The sequence below is a fragment of the Urtica dioica genome, chromosome 5 (genome assembly GCF_054948205.1).
Source record: "Urtica dioica subsp. dioica isolate 48M chromosome 5, U.dioica_male_clone48M_v1_H2, whole genome shotgun sequence".
Taxonomy (NCBI): domain Eukaryota; kingdom Viridiplantae; phylum Streptophyta; class Magnoliopsida; order Rosales; family Urticaceae; genus Urtica; species Urtica dioica.
The window spans coordinates 40,837,284-40,861,736 of NC_142760.1; the positions used below are offsets into that span (position 1 = coordinate 40,837,284).

At 40.1% G+C, this 24,453-nt stretch overlaps 3 protein-coding genes and 1 long non-coding RNA gene across 5 annotated transcripts; 1 reads left to right on the top strand and 3 right to left on the bottom strand.

Annotated features, from left to right (window-relative positions):
• Positions 1-9,151: 9,151 nt before the first annotated feature.
• LOC149398538 (uncharacterized) lies at positions 9,152-11,347 on the bottom strand. The gene is made up of 3 exons (XR_016297262.1): positions 10,979-11,347; positions 10,140-10,252; positions 9,152-9,773 (listed from the first exon to the last, which is right to left on the bottom strand). It is a non-coding gene; the product is annotated as an uncharacterized LOC149398538 (long non-coding RNA).
• A 1,938-nt stretch (positions 11,348-13,285) lies between these two features.
• LOC149398539 (Rho GTPase-activating protein) lies at positions 13,286-16,085 on the bottom strand. The gene is made up of 5 exons (XM_089614614.1): positions 15,519-16,085; positions 14,089-14,713; positions 13,752-13,995; positions 13,432-13,494; positions 13,286-13,324 (listed from the first exon to the last, which is right to left on the bottom strand). The coding sequence occupies exons 1-5, from the start codon at positions 16,048-16,050 to the stop codon at positions 13,286-13,288; spliced, it is 1,503 nt and encodes a 500-aa protein (XP_089470740.1). The 5' UTR covers positions 16,051-16,085.
• Positions 16,086-18,272: 2,187 nt separating this feature from the next.
• Positions 18,273-19,604, top strand: LOC149398540 (uncharacterized). The gene has a single exon (XM_089614615.1). It carries the CDS (start codon positions 18,273-18,275, stop codon positions 19,602-19,604), a length of 1,332 nt encoding a protein of 443 aa, XP_089470741.1.
• A 520-nt stretch (positions 19,605-20,124) lies between these two features.
• Positions 20,125-23,541, bottom strand: LOC149398541 (OTU-like cysteine protease family protein). 2 transcript variants are annotated; one of them, XM_089615971.1, is made up of 9 exons: positions 23,402-23,541; positions 22,765-22,848; positions 22,636-22,681; positions 22,385-22,493; positions 21,354-21,445; positions 21,192-21,254; positions 20,657-20,775; positions 20,485-20,560; positions 20,125-20,366 (listed from the first exon to the last, which is right to left on the bottom strand). In XM_089615971.1, exons 2-9 carry the CDS (start codon positions 22,827-22,829, stop codon positions 20,310-20,312), a joined length of 627 nt encoding a protein of 208 aa, XP_089472097.1. In that variant the 5' UTR covers positions 22,830-22,848; positions 23,402-23,541; the 3' UTR covers positions 20,125-20,309. The 2 variants fall into 2 exon arrangements, with proteins under 2 accessions (XP_089472097.1, XP_089472098.1); XM_089615972.1 differs by having other exon boundaries at positions 22,765-22,842; positions 23,402-23,539.
• Positions 23,542-24,453: the final 912 nt, after the last annotated feature.

A 24,453-nucleotide genomic window follows, 5' to 3' on the forward strand; every position in this document is an offset into this window, starting at 1 on the left:
ATGAGTCGAATGACTCAGCAAGCGGGAGTCTAGCCTATGAAAGAAAAGCAACTAATGCAAAGCATGTGACGTGCGAACAAGCAAACAAGAATGCAGGATGCAGCTATCACCTAAAAGTGACTAATGAGCGCGCATCCTAGAATACTAGCCGTCCCGCAAGGTTATACACTCCTCACTGCTATAACCTCCGGTCCGACTAGAGACCAGTTTTCAACTTCGAGCAGCAGTCGTCAACTGATCTAAGTTTTAACACATGTCTGGGATCCACTAGTGGTACTTCCTTCATCATGACGTCAACGCCACTGGTCTCTGGCATAGTGAGCTCGCGAATCGCGACCATCACCCACTACGCCCCGGTGTGCTCAAGGCAGCTTCCGGTGAGTCTTTCAGCAAGCAATGAGCTCGCGATGCGCGACCTTCACCCATTGCTTCGAGTACTCGGCGCACGGACCGACATGGCCCGCCAAGCACAAGTCAGGGACTTGTGAGTACCACCGACACGAGATTAACGTTTGGGTACACTGCAGCTAGCAGCGTACACGTTAAACTTATATACGGAAGAGCGTGACGGGATAAACCCCGAAAGAAATTATTGTTTCCCTTTGAAGCTCGTTTAGTGTTTTAAGTTGAAAGCTCGAAATGTGACTTTCGAACTCTCTACTCTCGATTGAATTTGAGAGTCTATCGCTCTTCCGTCCTCTCGATTCTAACCTACTTCCTAGAGTTAGAAGAGAAGTCTAACCACACACAAAGCAAACAAGGCTGGTTCAAGTTAGCGTTTGAACCTAACGGGCGAACCCGAGCTAAGTTTTCAAGCAAGAGTGGCCGAAGCCTTAACTTTCGAGTTTATTCATTTTTAGGCTTTTACCTACTCTTGTTTACTAGTAAGCAAATGCACAAACAAGCAGGATTATACCCTTGGTAAGTAGTTGACTTATGTCTCCACACTTACCCGGAAATGTTCGACAGAAAGCTTGACGATTCCTGAAGATGTCCTGCTTCTCACGTTCTTCGAGACACTTAGCACTTGTCGAGACGTCGAGAGAACTAGCATCCGGAGTTGAACATCTATTAGTTATTGGATTCGAGTTTACTTAAAGATAATAGGGTTCGTTGTCGGGATTAGAGTTGGTTCGGAATTCGGGAATTTAATTTATTATTCCCCGGTTTTTCGGAAGTTTATTCAAGACTCACGTATCCTCATATCGAGAGTGATACGAAATAATGTTCAACGAGTACTCATGAGTCTTAAATAAATTAAATAATCCGAAATTAAAATAACCGAGAATTCCAAACGAATAATTAAATTAAATTCATAAGCATCGTTAAATAAATAATTTATAAATTATTTATTTAAATTCTGAAAGTACATATCTAAGAGTATTTAAACGCTATAAGCGATTTAAAACTCACGAGTTAATCGAGCTTTATTTCGATAACTCTATCACTTGATATCTTTAGAAACTGATCTCGTCGCTCTTGACTCGTCTGGTTCCCGTTCGTCCGTCAAGATCTGTAATACAAACCTGGAATCCAACGACGAGTTAATATCTTAAATTCCAAACTCTTATCAGTTTCACAATCCAAATCCCGATTCCAAAAATCCCGAACCCAACACCAAACCGAAACCATACTAACCAACGACTCAACATAGACGATCTCAAAACTCAAACCGAGGCTCAGAAAAATAATCACGAGCAGTGAGACCGAGCCAGCCAAAACCAAGCTCACGGTCACAAACAAACATAAGCTTTATGGCCAACACTAATACCAACCAAACAACAATCTCAGCCAAAACAACCACTCAAACCAACATAAAGGTTCTCAGATTCAACATCACAGCCTCAGCTAAACAAATCAACACAAACATCAGAAACCTAACAAAACACACACGGCCAAGACAAGTGAAAACACTGAAACTACGTCCAAACTTCAAATCATCACCGAACAGCCATTATCAAACGAAACCCAAGTCTGAAACAGGTTCATAAACGTCTCAGAAACATCAACCAAAACGCAGAAATCAAAAATCCCAATTCAAACCCTAGTTCATCACATTTTCGGCCAAAAACACAACGAAACTAAGAAATCCGAGTTCAATGAACAAAATCAAGCTATACTCGTCAATCACGAAGCTCAATGAACACTTAGAACCAGTCAATTTCACAGATTTCTCTCGGATTCTAAAAACCCCCAAATTCAAAAACGAACCCTAATTCCTTAGAGTTTCAATTTGGGTAGAAGAATCTCACCTCGTTTCTGGAGGAATTAAACTCTCCGACACTCTCCTACTCGTTCACCGGCGTCTCTTCGTGGTCGGTGTGCTCGGTGGCTCGTGGCGGTCGCGCGCGGCGGTGTGTCGCTCGGTCTACGCGCGCGCGGTGGCTCAGCGGTCGGTGACGCGCGAAGGCGAGAGAGGGAAGAGACGAGTGGGAGGTGGCGGTGGCGACGTCGGGGGCTCGGCGGCGCTGTGTTTCCTCGGCCCGGAGCGCACGCGGTGGAGGCTCGGCGAGACGATAGCGCGGCGCGGAGAAGAAGAAGAATGAGGAGATTGACGAGGGTGGTGGCCGAGTGATGAGAGCTTGCCGTGAGATCTAACTGTTGCTTGAATTTTTTTTTTCGTTGTTCCTGTGCTTCGTTCGGCCGAGAAACGCGAGGAAGAAGAAGGAGAAATAGAGAAGAGAGAGAAACCGAGAATGAGAAATAGAGAGAGTGAGGGACGGGTGAGGTGGCAGTGAAAGAGAGAGGATGAGTGGCTTAAGAGCCTAAGTGGCACCCTCACGCTACGCCACGCGTGCACAGGTGGCCCACTCAATTATTTCCACAATTCTCTTAAAACGACCCCCTTTTCCTCTTTTTCTTACAATCTCATCCTTCAAAATGTTGCACATAAGTCCTTTTAAAATAAAACCTCACAAATCTGTCCTTAATTAAATAGAAAATAATCTTGAAAATAACCGAGAAAATTGTCATTATTTCCCGTTATCTTGAATATATTTAAGGGATTCCGGAATTTATTTTTACTCTTGAGATTTTTAAATCTCCGAGTATGTTTCGAATAATAATATTGGATTACTCGAATATTCTCATTCCGAAATTTCATCGACCTTAAATATTATCATATTCCAAGATATTTAAAATTTAAGGACGTCTCATATGCAACAAGAATTTGAATTAAAACTCGTCCATTTTATTCAAATTCACAAGTCGAGCGGTTACAAAAGTTTATACATTACAATCCATACCCCCTTAAAAGAGTTTCGTCCTCGAAACTTAGAACAAGGAAGGGTATTTCTTTTGCATTTCGCTTTCAAGCTCCCAAGTAGCTTCTTCTGTAGAGTGACTCTTCCAAAGTACTTTGACCAAAGGTATGGTCTTATTCCTTAAGACTTTCTCCTTGCGATCTAGGATTGCGACGGCTGATTCCTCATACCTGATGTCAGGAGAAATTTCAACCTCTTGATCTTGCAGTACATGTGAAGGATCAGACATGTATTTCCGTAGCATCGATACGTGAAATACATCATGGAGGTTGGACATCGACGGTGGTAGAGCTAGGCGATACGCTGCCTTGCCCACTCGCTCCAGAATCTCGAAAGGTCCAACATACCTCGGGCTGAGCTTCCCTTTCTTCCCGAATCTCATGACACCACGCATCGGGGAAACCTTTAAAAAAACTTTCTCTCCTGCTTCGAATTCTAACGGTCGTCTTCGTTTGTCTGCATAGCTCTTTTGGCGACTCTGAGATGTTTTCATTCGGGCTCGAATCGTCTTGATTGCCTCTGTAGTCTGCTCTACCAATTCAGGTCCGAACAGCTTGCTCTCGCCAGCTTCATCCCAATGAATTGGAGAGCGACACTTCCGTCCATAGAGGGCTTCATAAGGCGCCATTCCGATTGTCGCTTGGTAGCTGTTGTTGTAGGAGAATTCGACCAAAGGGAGATAACGACTCCACGAGCCTGGGAAGTCTAAGACACATGCCCGAAGCATATCCTCCAACACTTGTATCGTGCGTTCACTCTGACCATCTGTTTGGGGATGAAAAGCAGTACTGAACTTCAATCGTGTTCCCAAGTTCTCCTGCAGACTCTTCCAAAATTTGGAAGTGAACCGAGTATCTCGGTCGGATACGATTGAATTAGGGATTCCATGGAGACGTACAATCTCCTTGATATATAATTCAGCAAGCTTATCCACCGTGTGAGTGGTTTTGATAGGTAGAAAGTGAGCTGATTTGGTTAATCTATCAACAATAACCCAGACAGAGTCATGACCAGCAGTGGTTTTTGGCAAACCTGACACGAAATCCATCGTTATCTGCTCCCATTTCCATTGCGGAACCTCAAGGGGTTGAAGCATTCCTGCTGGTTTCTGATGTTCTGCCTTGATTTGTTGACAAGTTAAGCACCTTTGAACAAATGCAGCTACATCTTTCTTCATTCCTGGCCACCAATAGACCTTTTTCAGGTCCTGGTACATCTTAGTCACACCAGGATGCACGGAATACGGCATTCCGTGAGCTTCCTCCATTAATTGTCTCTTGATTCCTTCGTCGGACGGTACACAGACTCTCCCGTTACACCTTAGAACATCTTTCTCGTCCAGTGTAAACTTACCTTCAGCGTCATTCTGAGCATCAAACATCTTGCTGAGAAGATACTCGTCTGCGTACTGACCGTCTTTGATCTGTTCCAGCAACATTGGTCGCACACTGAGCGCAGCTATCCTTCCCGTGATTAGCTGAAGCTCCAGCTGCTGAACATCCTTCTTCAGCTTGAGGGACGTCTCAACTAGACTTGCTAGTGAAACTACCGACTTACGACTGAGCGCATCAGCGACCTTATTAGCTTTACCAGGGTGATAGTGCAGCTCAAAGTCGTAGTCATTCAGAAGTTCCAACCAGCGTCCTTGTCGCATGTTCAGCTCTTTCTGGGTGAAGAGATACTTCAGCGTCTTATGGTCCGTATAAATGTCGCAATGAACTCCATACAAGTAGTGTCGCCATATTTTAAGCGCAAAAACAACTGCTGCGAGCTCCAGATCATGCGTAGGGTACCGGGTTTCATAATCCTTCAGCTGTCGCGAGGCATAAGCAATAACCTTACCATGCTGCATTAGAACCGCGCCTAATCCTTGCTTAGAGGCATCACAGTAGATCGCGAATCCGTCGGCTCCCTGAGGAATAGTGAGCACTGGAGCCGTGGTCAGACGATTCTTCAGCTCCTGGAAGCTTTCTTCACACTTCTCAGACCAGACAAACTTCTGTCCTTTACGGGTCAGTTGGGTTAACGGCATGGCTAATTTAGAAAATCCTTCTACGAACTTCCTGTAGTAGCCTGCAAGACCCAAGAAGCTTCTTATCTCGGTTACCGTCTTCGGCTGATTCCACTGCTTCACTGCTTCCACTTTGGTCGGATCTACCATGATTCCTGTGCTACTGACTACGTGACCGAGGAAAACAACGTGCTCCAGCCAAAATTCACACTTTGAGAACTTGGCGTACAGTTGCTTTTCTCGTAGTCTTGTCAGAGCCATCTCTAGATGTTGCGCGTGTTCTTCCTTGGTTTTTGAGTAAATCAGGATGTCATTAATAAACACGATGATGAACTTGTCCAAGAAATCCTCGAATACTCGATTCATCAAGTTCATAAATGCTGCAGGTGCATTGGTTAGTCCAAAAGACATAACTAGGAACTCGTAATGACCATAACGAGTTCTAAAAGCCGTCTTTGGAATGTCCTCGTCCCGAACCTTCAGCTGATGGTACCCTGATCGCAGATCAATCTTCGAAAACACAGTTGCTCCAGCAAGTTGGTCGAACAGATCATCAATGCGCGGCAACGGATACTTGTTTTTTTATTGTCACCTGATTTAGGCCACGGTAATCGATACATAACCGTAACGAACCATCTGTCTTCTTGACGAACAAGACTGGCGCTCCCCATGGCGAATGGCTCGGTCTGATGAATCCCTTATCCAATAACTCTTGGAGTTGCGTCTTAAGTTCCTTCAATTCCGCCGGAGCCATCCGATATGGGGTCTTCGAAATCGGTGCTGTTCCTGGAAGGAGTTCTACATAAAATTCGACTTCACGGTCAGGAGGTAGACCTGGAAGATCTTCTGGGAAAACATCCAGAAAGTTCCTCACAACAGGAATATCTTGCGGTTGTGGCTTGGTCGCCTTCGCAGTATCCACAACACTCGCGAGATATCCGGCACATCCCTGCTGCATCATCTTCAACGCTTTAAGTGCCGATATGACGGGAAATTCCAACTTCCGAGAGGAACCTTGGAATTGGAATGGTTCAAGCCCCGGTTCTTGAAACAAAACCGACTTCTTTCTACAATCAATGACTGCATAATGCTTACTTAACCAATCCATTCCAAGTATTACATCATAGTCAACCATTTCTAGTTCAATCAGGTCTGCATCAAGGACCCGATCCTGAACTTGAATAGGCACATCTTTATACCAGTATAGCGACTGATATCTCTCCCCTGAGGGTGTAACCGTAACAAACGGATACGAGAAGGTCTATTTGTTTCTACTCAACTGATCAGATCTTCTAGAGAAGCCTTGGAACTAGAATGGTTAAGTCTTTGTTTCTAAAATGAAACAGACTTCCTCATACAATCAATAACCGCGTAATGATTGTCTAACCAATCCATTCCGATGATCACATCGTAGCTCACTTGGCTCACAAAATCTACGTTCAAACCGTGCACAAACTTCATCTTGCGAGCCTGATTAGTGGGTACCCAGGAAGAAGCGAACCTTGCCAACGAATCAAACTTCGCTACATACTCAAGGATAAACAACGAACCTTGACGCAAGGTCATAAACTCGCGTGCCTTGTTTGATAAGTTAGCTTCGCTAAGATACTTCCCATGAAACAAATTCAAAGAATGTACCCACGTCATCGTGTAGACATCCTCATACGACGCCACTACCTCCCACCATTCTCTGGCCTCATATATCAGCTAATTACGGCACACGTTACCTTCTCAGCATCTGACAGTTGCATGTAACTACAAATCTGCTGGATTTTCATGAGTCACTTCTCAGCTATGGTTGGGTCAACGTTGCCGTCAAAAGTCGGAGACTTCTGCTTCCAGAATCTCTTATACGCAAGTTCACCAATCAGAGGAACGACATCAAGAACCTAGAAGTTCAACTCTTCAGGAGGATCCACGAGCACCTGCGGTGGATTCTTACGTCGTCCTACCTGGGCTGGAGGTCCAAGGTTTGGCTGGGGTGGCGCGTTCGATCTCATCAAAAGATCCGCGATCGCTCGGTTATGTTGCTCTATCCGCTGAGCAGAGCTTGATTCAGATGCTCCATCTGGTCGTCTCTTCGAGCGGCGTCAACAACTCAAACCTTCAGCATGCGTCTAATCTCTATGAGATCCGCAGTTGGAACATTCTCGGTATTAGACGTATCTTGTCTAGGCCTTATCCCTTCTTATTTTCACGTATAAGAGGGCGATCAAGGTTGAGCAAACAACCATCACGAGAATGCATAACCAAAAGGACTAGCCTTTCAAGGTCTAGTCGAACGAGAGACTTAAACACAACCTCAAGACTCCTTGTTACACACACACACACAAGACTACAACCAACTCTAGTGGTTGCCAAGCAAACGTCTACGCAGCTGAGTCAGCCGGAGGCTCAGCAAAAACCTCTTCGGGATTTCCCTCGTCATGGCTTGCCCTCTCGTCATCATGCGGAAATAACCCATTAGAAACAACTATCGGGGGGTAAGGTACTCAAACACCACATCGCGTCACGACGAGGAACACAGTCTGCACTCGCAAGACTGCAAACGAGGGACAATCATATGCCAACCTCACATAAGAGAGCTATGTACACAACTCTCAAAGGTCGATACTTGGCTGGAAACTATCCTTGAGCACAACGGCACCAGTCCACACTCTCTTGGACAAATCGGCCTTCACGTCGGACAACCGATTCAAACTCAAGCTGGTAGAATCCGTAAGCTTACTCATTTCACTCATCCTTCTCCATCTGGCCCCAAGCGTGTTCTGCATCACATTCGAGAACATCTCTCGATCACGGCTGACATCGCCATCAGCGGTGTAACGAGTCCATCGACTCAACGCTGGGCCAAAGAAGAGGATCACCGCGATACTCATCGAAAGCGGTGAGGCATTGAGGCGACACTAATCCCTTCACATGTTAACTGATCCATCGGCCCCAAGAGACGGTGCCTCTCACGCCATAGAACACGCGTACGAAACTCATCTAAGATGAGATCCAACTTCTGGCAACTCATCCTGCATCCTAACTCACGACATGTTGACTATACGCACAACACCGTCACATGGCCTATCAGTGACCCATACCGAGAACACGTATTCCAAGTCTACAGAAACGGCTAAACCTGGGGCTCTGATACCAAAAAGTTTGTCACGACCCGCGAGCGACAGCTCACGAGCCGTGACCGGTTGACTCTGAAACAATACAAACTCAAAATATAAATGAATAAATATTAATTAGTCGCGAAAATCCGGGGAATTTTTTTTCGCTTTTTAACTTAGAGTCTTATAGCGACTTCTATAGATTTATGTTCCGGAACAAATAAACAAACCCCCGGTCTAAACCCCATAGCCCATAGGTCAAGGCAACACGCGCTCGGTCTCGGTCTTCGACTTCATTTCCCGCTTACGAGCTTCTTCTTTATCTACATTACCAAGGGACATAAAACTATGAGTCGAATGACTCAGCAAGCGGGAGTCTAGCCTATGAAAGAAAAGCAACTAATGCAAAGCATGTGACGTGCGAACAAGCAAACAAGAATGCAGGATGCAGCTATCACCTAAAAGTGACTAATGAGCGCGCATCCTAGAATACTAGCCGTCCCGCAAGGTTATACACTCCTCACTGCTATAACCTCCGGTCCGACTAGAGACCAGTTTTCAACTTCGAGCAGCAGTCGTCAACTGATCTAAGTTTTAACACATGTCTGGGATCCACTAGTGGTACTTCCTTCATCATGACGTCAACGCCACTGGTCTCTGGCATAGTGAGCTCGCGAATCGCGACCATCACCCACTACGCCCCGGTGTGCTCAAGGCAGCTTCCGGTGAGTCTTTCAGCAAGCAATGAGCTCGCGATGCGCGACCTTCACCCATTGCTTCGAGTACTCGGCGCACGGACCGACATGGCCCGCCAAGCACAAGTCAGGGACTTGTGAGTACCACCGACACGAGATTAACGTTTGGGTACACTGCAGCTAGCAGCGTACACGTTAAACTTATATACGGAAGAGCGTGACGGGATAAACCCCGAAAGAAATTATTGTTTCCCTTTGAAGCTCGTTTAGTGTTTTAAGTTGAAAGCTCGAAATGTGACTTTCGAACTCTCTACTCTCGATTGAATTTGAGAGTCTATCGCTCTTCCGTCCTCTCGATTCTAACCTACTTCCTAGAGTTAGAAGAGAAGTCTAACCACACACAAAGCAAACAAGGCTGGTTCAAGTTAGCGTTTGAACCTAACGGGCGAACCCGAGCTAAGTTTTCAAGCAAGAGTGGCCGAAGCCTTAACTTTCGAGTTTATTCATTTTTAGGCTTTTACCTACTCTTGTTTACTAGTAAGCAAATGCACAAACAAGCAGGATTATACCCTTGGTAAGTAGTTGACTTATGTCTCCACACTTACCCGGAAATGTTCGACAGAAAGCTTGACGATTCCTGAAGATGTCCTGCTTCTCACGTTCTTCGAGACACTTAGCACTTGTCGAGACGTCGAGAGAACTAGCATCCGGAGTTGAACATCTATTAGTTATTGGATTCGAGTTTACTTAAAGATAATAGGGTTCGTTGTCGGGATTAGAGTTGGTTCGGAATTCGGGAATTTAATTTATTATTCCCCGGTTTTTCGGAAGTTTATTCAAGACTCACGTATCCTCATATCGAGAGTGATACGAAATAATGTTCAACGAGTACTCATGAGTCTTAAATAAATTAAATAATCCGAAATTAAAATAACCGAGAATTCCAAACGAATAATTAAATTAAATTCATAAGCATCGTTAAATAAATAATTTATAAATTATTTATTTAAATTCTGAAAGTACATATCTAAGAGTATTTAAACGCTATAAGCGATTTAAAACTCACGAGTTAATCGAGCTTTATTTCGATAACTCTATCACTTGATATCTTCAGAAACTGATCTCGTCGCTCTTGACTCGTCTGGTTCCCGTTCGTCCGTCAAGATCTGTAATACAAACCTGGAATCCAACGACGAGTTAATATCTTAAATTCCAAACTCTTATCAGTTTCACAATCCAAATCCCGATTCCAAAAATCCCGAACCCAACACCAAACCGAAACCATACTAACCAACGACTCAACATAGACGATCTCAAAACTCAAACCGAGGCTCAGAAAAATAATCACGAGCAGTGAGACCGAGCCAGCCAAAACCAAGCTCACGGTCACAAACAAACATAAGCTTTATGGCCAACACTAATACCAACCAAACAACAATCTCAGCCAAAACAACCACTCAAACCAACATAAAGGTTCTCAGATTCAACATCACAGCCTCAGCTAAACAAATCAACACAAACATCAGAAACCTAACAAAACACACACGGCCAAGACAAGTGAAAACACTGAAACTACGTCCAAACTTCAAATCATCACCGAACAGCCATTATCAAACGAAACCCAAGTCTGAAACAGGTTCATAAACGTCTCAGAAACATCAACCAAAACGCAGAAATCAAAAATCCCAATTCAAACCCTAGTTCATCACATTTTCGGCCAAAAACACAACGAAACTAAGAAATCCGAGTTCAATGAACAAAATCAAGCTATACTCGTCAATCACGAAGCTCAATGAACACTTAGAACCAGTCAATTTCACAGATTTCTCTCGGATTCTAAAAACCCCCAAATTCAAAAACGAACCCTAATTCCTTAGAGTTTCAATTTGGGTAGAAGAATCTCACCTCGTTTCTGGAGGAATTAAACTCTCCGACACTCTCCTACTCGTTCACCGGCGTCTCTTCGTGGTCGGTGTGCTCGGTGGCTCGTGGCGGTCGCGCGCGGCGGTGTGTCGCTCGGTCTACGCGCGCGCGGTGGCTCAGCGGTCGGTGACGCGCGAAGGCGAGAGAGGGAAGAGACGAGTGGGAGGTGGCGGTGGCGACGTCGGGGGCTCGGCGGCGCTGTGTTTCCTCGGCCCGGAGCGCACGCGGTGGAGGCTCGGCGAGACGATAGCGCGGCGCGGAGAAGAAGAAGAATGAGGAGATTGACGAGGGTGGTGGCCGAGTGATGAGAGCTTGCCGTGAGATCTAACTGTTGCTTGAATTTTTTTTTTCGTTGTTCCTGTGCTTCGTTCGGCCGAGAAACGCGAGGAAGAAGAAGGAGAAATAGAGAAGAGAGAGAAACCGAGAATGAGAAATAGAGAGAGTGAGGGACGGGTGAGGTGGCAGTGAAAGAGAGAGGATGAGTGGCTTAAGAGCCTAAGTGGCACCCTCACGCTACGCCACGCGTGCACAGGTGGCCCACTCAATTATTTCCACAATTCTCTTAAAACGACCCCCTTTTCCTCTTTTTCTTACAATCTCATCCTTCAAAATGTTGCACATAAGTCCTTTTAAAATAAAACCTCACAAATCTGTCCTTAATTAAATAGAAAATAATCTTGAAAATAACCGAGAAAATTGTCATTATTTCCCGTTATCTTGAATATATTTAAGGGATTCCGGAATTTATTTTTACTCTTGAGATTTTTAAATCTCCGAGTATGTTTCGAATAATAATATTGGATTACTCGAATATTCTCATTCCGAAATTTCATCGACCTTAAATATTATCATATTCCAAGATATTTAAAATTTAAGGACGTCTCATATGCAACAAGAATTTGAATTAAAACTCGTCCATTTTATTCAAATTCACAAGTCGAGCGGTTACAAAAGTTTATACATTACAACGTGCTATCACTTGAACTTAGTGTTAGATTTAATTCGACTTAAGTCTGTCGTGTTTTTCGTACTAAGATGTTATGCTCTTGTATTTATGAGTGTTAATACCCTATTTCTAATGGAAATTTCATCCGGTAACAAAAAAATTGCCTAAACATCTCTAAATATTATTATAAATGCTAAATTTGATTTTTTTAAATTTATTTATTTTACAAAATACCTCAAATTTATTTTGTATACACTCATTGCAAATTTAGAAAACTATACAACATTTACAAAAATACCCTTAGAGCAACTTCAATGGAGGTTGTCCATACTTAAGTGGAGCTTAGGTGGAAAGCAACTCAAGTTGTTATTGTATTGTGGGCAACTTAAAATGTCACAATAATTATGACAATGGTACTCATATATGACACCAATGCTCACCAATATTTTATACAAAAATAATTTAAAGTGGATATAAAATAAATAAAAAAGAAATAATATGTCAATATTATAATTAACTTTTATGAATGCTCATATTGGAATATTTTGTCCAAAAAATATCTATTAATAATATAAAGTATTTATGACGATATGTCATGTCATGAATAAACTTCTCTTAGCACTTCTCTAATGTGACCGTTACCCGCGTTCCGGCCCGTTAATCGATTTATTCGGGTCAGGTAATACCCGTTCTTTTTTGGTAAACGGGTAATACCCGTTAAAGTTTTAACGGGTCCGGATACGGGTAACGGAATAGCCATCCCGTACCCGGTTACCCGAGACCCGACCCGTTAACTTTTAAATATTTAAAAATATAATAAATCATATGTTTACATAATTAGATGATATATTTTAAACATTGTTTTTAAAAATATAATAAATCATATGTTTACCTAAAGATGATATATTATTTTTAAACTTTATATTGTTGATAGATTTTTATTTTATAAACGGGTAAGCGAGTCTACCCGACCCGCTACCCTTTTTTTAAACCGGGTAAACGGGTAACGGGTCCAACATTTTTAACCCGTTTACCCGGCGGGTATCCCCGTTACCCGGCCCGTCTCAAAATCCGGGTAAACGGGTCTGGATAACGGGTAAAAAATTATAGCGGGTACGGGTAACGGAATAGGTGTACCCGGCCGTACCCGTTGCCATCCCTACATTTGAGCATTAAAAAGGTTCAATTTCCTCACTAGTCATATTTTCAGTCAGTCTCAGATTCAGGTCATGAAAACATTGCGATTTAATAACATTTCTCGAATTTAGAAATCTATTATATTTGTTTCGCCTGTGTCAAGTCAACAAGAATGAAATGCAGAAGATACAAAAACATGTTATGTGTCAGGTTTTCCTTTTAGTTTTGCCATAACCTCCTCTATCCTGCACAACCAGATACATAAAAGACAAGCAAATTACAAAAAAAGTAAAAAAAAAAAAAAAAAAAAAAAAAAAAAAAAAAAAAAAACCTTTTAGTTTCAGATTTATACCTTCTTGTACTGGTTGTATGCCATTTGGCCTGCCAATTCATTCCCATTCTTGTCAACATAAACCTGCAACCAAGACGAACAACACACCATTGATGGACAGCCTTTGAATTTAACTTGAATTTCGGTAGACACTCAGTTGATTTCGATCATAAGAACAATCGAATTCCACTGATAAACAATAAAAGACAATACAAGATAACCAAGTATTCGAGATAAACCCATAACCAACTAATTCATCCCTCTCCGAATTAATTATTTTCAGCTGCTACTCATTGCCTAAAGACTACAAAAAAAAAAAATAATAATAATAAATAATGTACCTTTTTCCCATTCGGACCAGTGAACCAATGGCCACCGGCGGCGCCACCTGGCGCACCTTTTCCCTTCTTCGAGACTTTCCGAGCTCTACTTGTCGGCGTTGGTTTAGCCTGTTTAGGATCGACCCAGCTCTGAGAGGCTCGAGAACTCTCTCCTGTAGAGTTTCTTCCACGTTTCGCGTTTCTACCTTGATCAACTTGTTGAGTCGCTCGTCGTTTGGAAGGATCTTTATTCCCAAATTGACCCCTGCCCGGGAAAAAAAAATTACATTAACACGTTATTCCTTTGATCTTAAAAAAAAAATTAGAAAGATAAGCTGATGAAACAAAATGTACTTACAGGTAATCGATGGCTGACGCACTATTTGGTTGATTTATGACATCATTTCCGACACATAGCGGATAGAAGTTGGACAATCGCTCGCAAACCAATTCGCGAATCCTCCGATCTCGATGGAGAAAGTACCGATGAGCAGGAACGGAACGTTCGGCTTTGTTCCAAGGTCGTTCGGGAAAAGTATCGTTCCTCGGCTTCTCAGGAGCGTTCTTTTTTCCCTCCGAAAAAAAGTACTCTTTGCACATTTCGTCCAGAGTGGGCGTTGGGACGTGAAAACTTTTGATCGGAGTGAAATATTTCCATAGATCACCGGTCTTGGTCTTCGATTTGGAATCGCTAGCGTTGGACTCGGATCGTTGCTGCTTCACGGACGACTGATTAGTCTTACTTTCACTGTAACCTGTGATTATATCTTCCTCGCTCGTGGAAGGGTCGTCGGAGTCGGAATCGATCAGCTGAAACCGCCGAACGGGACTGACTGTCGTCGATTTCGCAAAAAGTTTTTCTCTGCTCGTAGAAGCTGTTACGGTCGAAGATGGTTCGCTGTTCCTGGATATCGCTCCACACCCATTCAAAGAGATCTTCGAAGTACTACACACAGAGTGGTATTGTGTCGATGGACGCGAACCTGATACACGTTTTAATTAAACGATAAAGAAAAACATATATGCATTCAAAAACTAATTGAGCCAGGGAAAAAATCAACAGCGACTATAAACCAATTATCCGAATACATGGCGTTCGTCTCAGACACATTGCACTTAAAAAAAAAAAAACTAAAAAACTAAACTTAATCCCAATCAACATCGACTTTACTATAATGTATTAGACGCGTTATAGCAATTTATAGTCGAGAAGCAACTTCAATGCGCAATTTATGAAATGATAAATCTTGAAAATGAAAAACTAATTTTGATGCAGGAAAAACATCAATGAGCAATTATCCGCGTATGAAGTGTTCATCTCAAAATGAAAAGAAGTTCAATAGATACCGTGTAAAATAAGGGCTTAACTAGAAATAAATTCATAGTACAACCAAAGATCATTGCATATCTGAGCTCACAGATTTATATATACTTCCCCAGAAGCTTAAGACTCACTCGCATGTACATTACTTCATTCAAAGCCAGGTCTTTCATGTCATAACTCAAACCGTTTCTTCTTTTAAAAGAAAAAAAAAATTAATATCATAACTCAAACCCTTAATTTGCCTTTCTACCTCAAAATCACATATAATTCTCCCAAAAGTTACAATCTTTGCACACATTCAAAGAGAGAATCCTTAATCCTAGTACCTTAATCAATAATCATCTCCGCCGTTTTAATCTTATCAAATAAAACACAGAGAGAGAGAGAGAGAGAGAGAGGGAATAATTTAAATACACTTTCAGAAATATACTAAAAAAATAAAACCTTGGAAAAGAAAATCTCACCTTCGACAACATCTTCTTGGGAGGAGAAACTTTCGATGTCGTCATCCAAATCACGGCCTTTCAACGACGTCGTTTCTCGAGGCTGAGGAAGGCCACGCCTGAGCCGCCTGAGAATCCTCGCGGGTTCGGTTCCAGGATCCGAATCCGGATCCGAGTCCGCGACTTGCGACCCGAGGTGTTCGTCTTCTTCTTCTTCTTGTGCGTTGTCGTTTCGGAAATTAGGGCTGTTTGGTTCGACTGGGATTCGGGGCTCCAGGAGAGAGTCAAGTCCGAGCGAGAAAGAAGGAGCTTCCCAATCGGCCTCTTGTACGTCGTCGTTTCGAGGTTTAGGGCTGATTGGTTTGGATCGGATTTGGGGCTCCGGGTCTAAGAGAGAGTCGAGTCCGAGCGAGAACGAAGGAGCTTCACATTCCGTCTCTAGTACGTCGTCGTTTCGAGGTTCGGGGCTCGTTGGTTTGGCTGGGATTTGGGGTTGTGAGTCGAAGAGAAAGTCTAGTCCGAGAGAGAACGAAGGAGCTTCACAGTCGGCCATGGATTTGCAGAGAGAGAGGAAAAAATGGAAGTGTGTTTTTGAGTGGCATTTAGCGCGGAATTTGAATGTGAGAAAAATTGGAGGGACTTGGAAAAAAAAATTGAAATAAAAGTACTTTAGTGGAAAAATGGCGGGTTCGTAATTCACTCTATTTGACTGATTTGGTGTATTGATTTAGACCAACTCCATCCGATAACACCATTTTCTACTCTATTTTACAGTACATGTCACATCAAACATTACCTCATCTCCAACCGAACTCTATTTTTTACACCAAATTGAAATATTAATTTTATATTCAACTTTCTCTTATTTATTTATATACCCAAATCAGTCAAATAGAGTTCGGTTGGCGTTGGTCTTACTCCAGCCGTACGCCAAAAAAAACACTAAAATAGCGCTGAAGTGACTTTTATTTTTTTGGTGCGCTATATATAGCGCTTACTGTTCATTACGCCAAAAATACTTTTTACTTGTTATTTAGTCCTTGTAAAATGTATTATTTACTCAATTGTCATTATTTTATAAAATTATTTCATATTTATCTCAAAAATTATTTTTATGTATTAAATATTTTAAAAGACCACAATATTTTAAAATACAACATTGACATTTGGAGTTTCGGAATAACTAAAATGACATTAATATTAATACCGAAACGAAATAACATTACAACGACATCGAAATGAAAAAAAAAAACATTAAAAAAAACACAATACAACAAAATAAAATTACAATACATAAACTAATACTCAGGGAGATTAGCGTCGGATCCTCCAAGACCGGTGAAATATTGCGAATATGAATCGGAATTAGGAAATGGTGTTTGAGATTGTTGTTGTTCGGCTCTCTTTTGTAAAACTTTGGCTTGTTCAGCTTCCCAAAATGCACGAACCTGAGGATCTGATATTTTATTTAAATTCATTTTCATTATTTTATTTTCTTCTCTGATTGTTTTCAAATCATTAGCCATATCTATACTTTCTAAGAGGCGTTCCCTCATATCACCCGACTTCTTCATCTGCTCAAGAAGTAGTTTATTTCCTTCATCAAGCTTGCTGATGGAGGAAGCTACTTTGTCATCCGTTTTCATTTTTAGTTTAGCTTTTTTCACTCCAATCGGTCGCTCAGAAGGAGATGGTTGTCTAACCGACTCAGGAGTTTGTTGTTCGGACTCCGAAAAAGAACACGAACCTCGAGATGTTTGTCTCGCACTTGAGGCTCCGTCTTGAAATTTTTCAAAATTCTTGATGATGTTCCACACATGATTAAACTTCCAACCTTTCTTGAATTTTTCATCATCTGCAAGCAACACTTTAGCTTGATCCATCTGCAAGTCGATATATAACCAATTACAATAACATAATATTAAAAAAAAGATAAAAATAGCTAAAATACTCACAATATCTTCATTTGAAGCACCGCTCGGGTGTCTATTCTCAATTTGCCGAATGCATGCATGCATTTTCCTTGTAGCTTTCTCAATTACTTGGATTCGGGACTGAATTGATCGCTTCGAACGCATCTCCGCAGTTGGTTTTTTTGCATTGTTATAGCTGTCTTCAACACGGCTCCAAAACCTATCAGATGATTGGTATATACCAATGATAGGGTCTTGAGAAATCTCCATGTAAACTTGACAAAGAAGTCGGTCTTCTTCATGAGAGTATCCAGAAGCTCGACTTGTCATTTTCTTGTAATGTATCGTACTCAAGGCTCAGTAATTTTTTGGATGAATAACACAACTTATGGAAGATACTATTTATAGAATATGTTCTCACTCAAAGCTCTCACGCTTCCTTGTTCTGACGTGATATGACCACTCAATGCCACTACTCATCAAAGCTCTCACGCTTCCCGGATTCTGACGCGATGTGACCACTCAATGCCACCACCCATCAAGAATCTCACGCTTCCCGGGTTCTGATGTGATGTGACCACTCAATGTCACCACCCATCAAGAATCTCACGCTTCCCGGGTTCTGACGTGATGTGACCACTCAATGCCACCGCCTATCAAGAATCTCACGCTTCCCGGGTTCTGACGTGATGTGACCACTCAATGCCACCACCCATCAAGAATCTCACGCTTCCCAAACCGGCATTTACATTCAACGCCCTATAAATAGTCTCAGTTTTAATTCATCTTTCACACTCTCTAACACTCAACGCCCCATTTACATTCTCTAACACACTTCATCTTTCATCATTCATCTCTCAAAATGAGTTTTAATTCATCATCTTCTTCCTCTGATAATGATTTTCAACTTCAAATGGCTCAAATTGATGAGCAGGAGGATGCTATATGTCATCAAATTATCCAAAATAATATCACGATCATGCAAATTCTCAACGAACATGCCGCCGACCAAACCATTGAGCGCAACGTAGGAGGCTCGATTCCAGGACGTGCTTTCATCAATCGGGATCGAGAAAGTGCAGACCGGCGACTTTTCAATGATTACTTCTCAGAATCTCCGCTCTACAACGAGGCCATGTTTCGTCGGAGGTATCGAATGTCTCGCTCTTTATTCCTCCAAATAGTGGATGCTGTTAAAAGTCACGACAACTATTTTGTACAACGGTTGGATCGTGCTGGCAGACTTGGGTTGTCACCACTTCAAAAAATAACTGCTGTCTTTCGGATGCTGGCCTACGGTCTTCCGGCAGATGCCACAGACGAGTACTGCAAAATAGCAGAGTCCACGACAATTGAAAGCCTGAAGAGGTTTTGCCGAGCAATGGTGGAGGTATTTTCTGAGCAATATTTAAGATCACCAACTCCTAATGACGTTGCTAGACTTCTCCATATAGGTCAACAACGTGGCTTTCCGGGAATGTTGGGTAGTTTGGATTGTATGCATTGGAAATGGAAAAATTGCCCTACCGCGTGGGCCGGACAATATACGGGTCGTAGCGGAAAACCTACAATTATTCTAGAAGCTGTGGCTGATTATGATCTTTGGATATGGCACGCTTATTTTGGCATGCCGGGAAGCAACAATGACATCAACGTGTTAGAGTCTTCTCACCTATTTTCCAATCTCACTCAAGGTATTGCTCCTCCCGCTCATTATATCATACAGGGAAATGAGTATAATATGGGTTATTATTTGGCTGATAGTATATATCCAAAATGGTCTACTATTGTTCAAACTATTCGAGAACCCTGTGGCCGAAAAAAACAATATTTTGCAATGAAGCAAGAATCCTGTAGAAAAGACGTAGAACGTGCTTTTGGAGTTCTCCAAGAACGGTTTGCAATTGTGGCGGGACCGTCAAGATTTTGGAGAAAAGATGTCTTAAAAGATATAATGACTACATGCATAATAATGCATAACATGATAATAGAAGATGAGCGTGATCTCAACGTGCCCATTGAAGTTAACATAGAAACGCCACCATTGGGGGTTGAATTAGCGGAGAATGATGATACACGATTTCATGAGTTTTTCAGTCGCTACAGACAAATAAGAGACAAAGATGCACATATCACGCTCCGAAATGCATTGATCGACCATTTGTGGGAGATATATTCTAATTCAGATGTGTAATTGTATTTTTTTTTATTTTATTTTATGTTATTTGTTTTGTATTGTATTTTGTGTTTAATAAATATTAAGTTTACTTTGTGTTAATTTGTATTTTCAATAATTTTATGGAGTAATACTTCATTATTAAATAATGAATAAGTGGTATAATTAAAATATATTAAATAAATATAAGGGTATATAAATAAATAAGAGAAAGTTGAATATAAAATTAATATTTCAATTTGGTGTAAAAAATAGAGTTCGGTTGGAGATGAAGTAGTGTTTGATGTGACATGTACTGTAAAATAGAGTAGAAAATGGTGTTATCGGATGGAGTTGGTCTTAGAGCCATATTTTGAAGTCCACTAAAACGAATAGGAAAATTGTAGAAATATTGTTTTTTTAAGTGCAATTTATAAAAATAGCACTTTTTTTTTTCAGATTGTAAAGGGTTATTTAAGATTTTTTTTTTGTATAAATAAAACTGCAAACAGTACAAAAAAGTTGAATATAACCCAAAACAGTAAACGAGTTTTTTTTATTAAAAGTATAATGATTTTTCTTTCCTTTTCATATCTATGAAGCAGCAAGGTACAACAACAAATCATAATGCTCTCTTTAAACCCAGTGAGAACCAAACAATTGAGTCTATAAATAATCCAATACAACAACAAATACAATGTTCCGCCATTAAAATATCCCATGGTTTCCACGGTTTTTCGGGTATTATTTGTATTCTTGGAAGTTAATGTGACCCGTCGCTTGTGCGTGCTCAACAGCCTCCTGATATTTTTTTCGAGATAAAAACATTTTATCAAGCACATCGAAAATATAACGAGAAAAATTCAAGTAAAAAATAAAGAAAAGAGAAAGACTTGTAATTATGAGAGCGAGAAACGACCTTCTGGCCTTTGACTCCGATTTGGCAAACGCCACATCGCAAAGTGAAGTTCGCAGTGTCCGTAAATCTCCTTTTCCTAACAATGAGATCCATTGAAAGATTACTGTCATGATTTTTTTTCAGTCGATTTAAATATGGCATAGAAAAACTAAGGATGTGGTCAAAATAATACCTTTGTTGCTCCCTAATGAAATTAAGAGCAATTTCTTCGATTGGTCCGACGGTTCTGTTCGTTTGAACCGCAAATATTGTCTGATCAAATTCCTCCGGCGCTCCTTCAAACGGCGTCATCTAACGATATACCACAATATTTATAAATCAATACTTAGCATCGGAAAATGGAACTAAATGGTTTATACATTAAATTAAGAAAAATTATACAAAATAGTCATTCGAAACTAATTGATTCGCAATATAGCCAAAAGTTTAAGTTGTCAGCAAAATAGCCAAAAATACTGATATCCAAATTTTTTGACACTGCCAATAAGCAATTTACCAATGTCAAAAAATTACAGATACTGGTACTTTGCACATTTTTTGTAAAATTTAGCTATTTCACTGATTTTAGACAAACTTTGACAATTTTCTAAATCCATTAGCGGGTTTAAGTTAGCTATTTAGTTAGAACATCCTTAAATTTTGTACCAAAGTGAAAGCAAAAGATTAAATAATAATAATAATAATAATAAAATAAATAAATAACGTACAGCCAAAGCATCGTAATGAAGCCCGTCGTAGATCAGCATGACTCGTTCTGAATACTTCATTTCCTGTGAAACAAAATGAATGACCATTATAAGAAAGGAAAAATATAGAGTTTTTATTATCACGATAATGTACCGAGATAAACTGATTTTACTGGTACAAACCTGTCCGTACAAATCGCACCGCGTGGTTTGGATATCGTAAGCGGCGATTTCACGTCCATAATGTTTGGCCAATATCGAAAGCTCAATGGCACCTTGACAGCAAAAGAAAAAAAAGAAAGAGAAAGGAAATATGAAATCATTACGAGCCTAGGAGAATAACTGTAATTATTATTTAATCGTCAGTTAAATCATACATAGGCTATAAATAGAGAACAATAAAGTGGGAAAGATGAGCGTATTTATGTGAAAAGTTAGATGTTTCACTTTGGAGAGCACAAGCCTCTCGAAGCTTGTAATTAACGTTGTATTTTTCCTGTTTTTCTAGTAATGAAACACAGCAAGTTCTTATCGGAAACATGAAGCGTAGTACGAGCTTATTCACGAGTTGAAATAATAATATGACTTGTCGTATAATTTTTTTATGTAACAATATTAAATGAAAAGTTAATGTGCATTAGAGGTGATTCATGTTTGTTCCTTGGAAACGGACCAAGCGCTAATTTAACTCAAATGAACTCAAGATCTTAAATGGAAAACACTTAACGGGGAGAGAGAAGAAAAATCACTATATCGATAAAAAAAAACGGCTTAAAAGAGATTTGTATCCAAATTAGAAAAATCGGCAACAACAAGCAACAAAAAAATAAACCGAATCTCTTCCTAAGGAATCTCTTCCTCACACGAATCTCTCATGCAATTATTTCCATCATCTTCCTCTGCAATAATTCCTCCTATTTATAAGCTAACGTTATTATTAGGGTAACTATAAATTCATACTTAGTTAAATTAACCGCTTAGTATAAATAAGAGGAAAAGGAAGGAAAAAGATAAGCATATTAGGAGTGAAAATTGGGCTGATTGCTTCTCGAAAGCTTGTTAGTCAATTACCAAAATTCTTACAACACCCAAGTATTCTATATAAACCCCTTCCGAACTTTCGGGAAGAAATGAATTTCGGGTCACCAACTCTTAACATGAATTCATTACGAATATTATCAAGTACGAAAAAAAATCGACAACTTTTAACATACCGCCCCACTTATCTGAGTTGAGAATCCAAGCACAATACTCTTCGTTTGTCTTCCCGAGAAATGCTTCGGAGTATTTTGCCGGATCACTCGCAACCGTCGCAGCTATGACCTATCGGGAAAAAAAAATATTAAAAAACCGATAAGTGGTTAAACATTAAGAGCCCTAGTTTGAGAACAAAAAGCAATTTTTGGTAAATCTTTTATTGCTACACATGTTCTTAAAATTAAAGCCGTGAGAGAAGATTCACGACCTGCCTCAACTCCGGAGCTTTTTGTTTGTCGTGGTCCATCACATACCTGCAGATTTACATTATTTGGTTCTTTCAATGATTTATTTATTTTATTTTTTCTTCTATACTCAAAGATGTGTATTGGCGTACCCGACTGCGTTGAAAAGACAACTATTGTCCGAGGGAATGACTCTTCTGACCACAATTCCTTCCATTATTCTTTTATACCTGCACCTTCAAAATCAAATTCAAAATCAACATCAAAATCAGAAATTAAAAGAAAAAAAAAAAAAATCAACAACTTATTAGAAGTGTTGAAAGCCATTCCTGAAACTAGTTATATGAGAACTCATATGTTGAAACTCAGCTATTAGCAATGATGAAATAAATAAATAAAGACATACACAAGATTAAACAGAACAAATCAGAACAAGACGAACTTAAATCAAATTCAGGTCAATTTGAAAAGAAAAAAAAATATTGATGTGAACCATAATTGTATCGGTGCGTTATATGTATGGCAAAGTCACCGGATTAGTTTAAATTACTTCTGATTAAAAAAAAAAAAGAAGAAGATGAAATCAACAAAACAGAACCTAAAAATCAGATGAACAAATTCAACAAAGGTGAAAGTGAAAGAAGCCAAGGAAGCGAATAATCGTTGACAATAACAACGAAAACTAGACAAACATTTTTTTTTAGCACAACCAAATTACTCTCACGACGTCTATATATATATTCAGAAATATATATATATATATATATAATACATCGAAGATAATCTTACTTTTCTGCGTATTGCGTTTGCGTTAGAGGAAAGAAATCTCCGTTGATAATGTAGAGAGAGAAGCTTTTCTAAGGTAATTACAATGGAATCACTATTGCGTTTTTTTTTTTTTTCTGTTTCTCTATATTTCCACAAGCAGAGGCATCAACTTAAAAAAGAGTTAGAGCTGTAATCTGATACGGTCAGTTCCACGAAGAAGATAATATGGGGGCTGTAATTTGATTTTGGGCTTTAAAGTAGATTGTAATTGGGGTATAGCTGTAATCTGATGGGGTCAGTTCCACGAAGAAGATAATATGGGGGCTGTACTTAGGGCTTTAAAGTAGATTGTAATTGGCTCGGTATCTTTTCAAAACACGATCACAAATGATTAATCTGGATTCCTGTCTGGTTAGTTGCGTTGGGTGAATTGGGTCCCACTGAGTCGGTGATATTTTACTTTTTTTTTTCTATTCTCTTCTCTTTTCTGAAAGAAAACGACATGTAATATGTGGTACAGAAACGACATATGAAAGTGTATGAGAAAACGACGTATAAGAGCTGGATATGTTATTAAAATGAGAATGAGAAAAATTGCATTAATGGCTCTTTTTCTTTTATGATAATGATAGATTTCTATACACTTTTCATGTTTTTCTCTACTAATACTTACACTTACATATTCTTTAGTACTAAAAAAAAGCATTAATTCGACGGTTGTTTGAGTAGGACGGTCCATTTGGTAATATAGTTAAAGTTTTATTTTATTATGAAAATAACCCATCAAGTTCGCGGTAAATTAATTACCCATATTCGGATAAAAACATTGCATTTTTATCTTTAAGAAAAAAAAAACTTATAAAAAAATGGATGCATCGGAGGATGGGCAGATTCAAATTTTAATGAGAAATTTTTGGTTTTATTTCAAAAGATGCCAAAAATTCAAAACACTAGATATATGGATTTCATGCTGGTCCAGATGTATATGAAATAATAATAATAATAATAAAACCTTTATACAGCATATACTAGTCTTAAGAGAAGGAACAAATTTGTTAAGCATCCAAATGAGG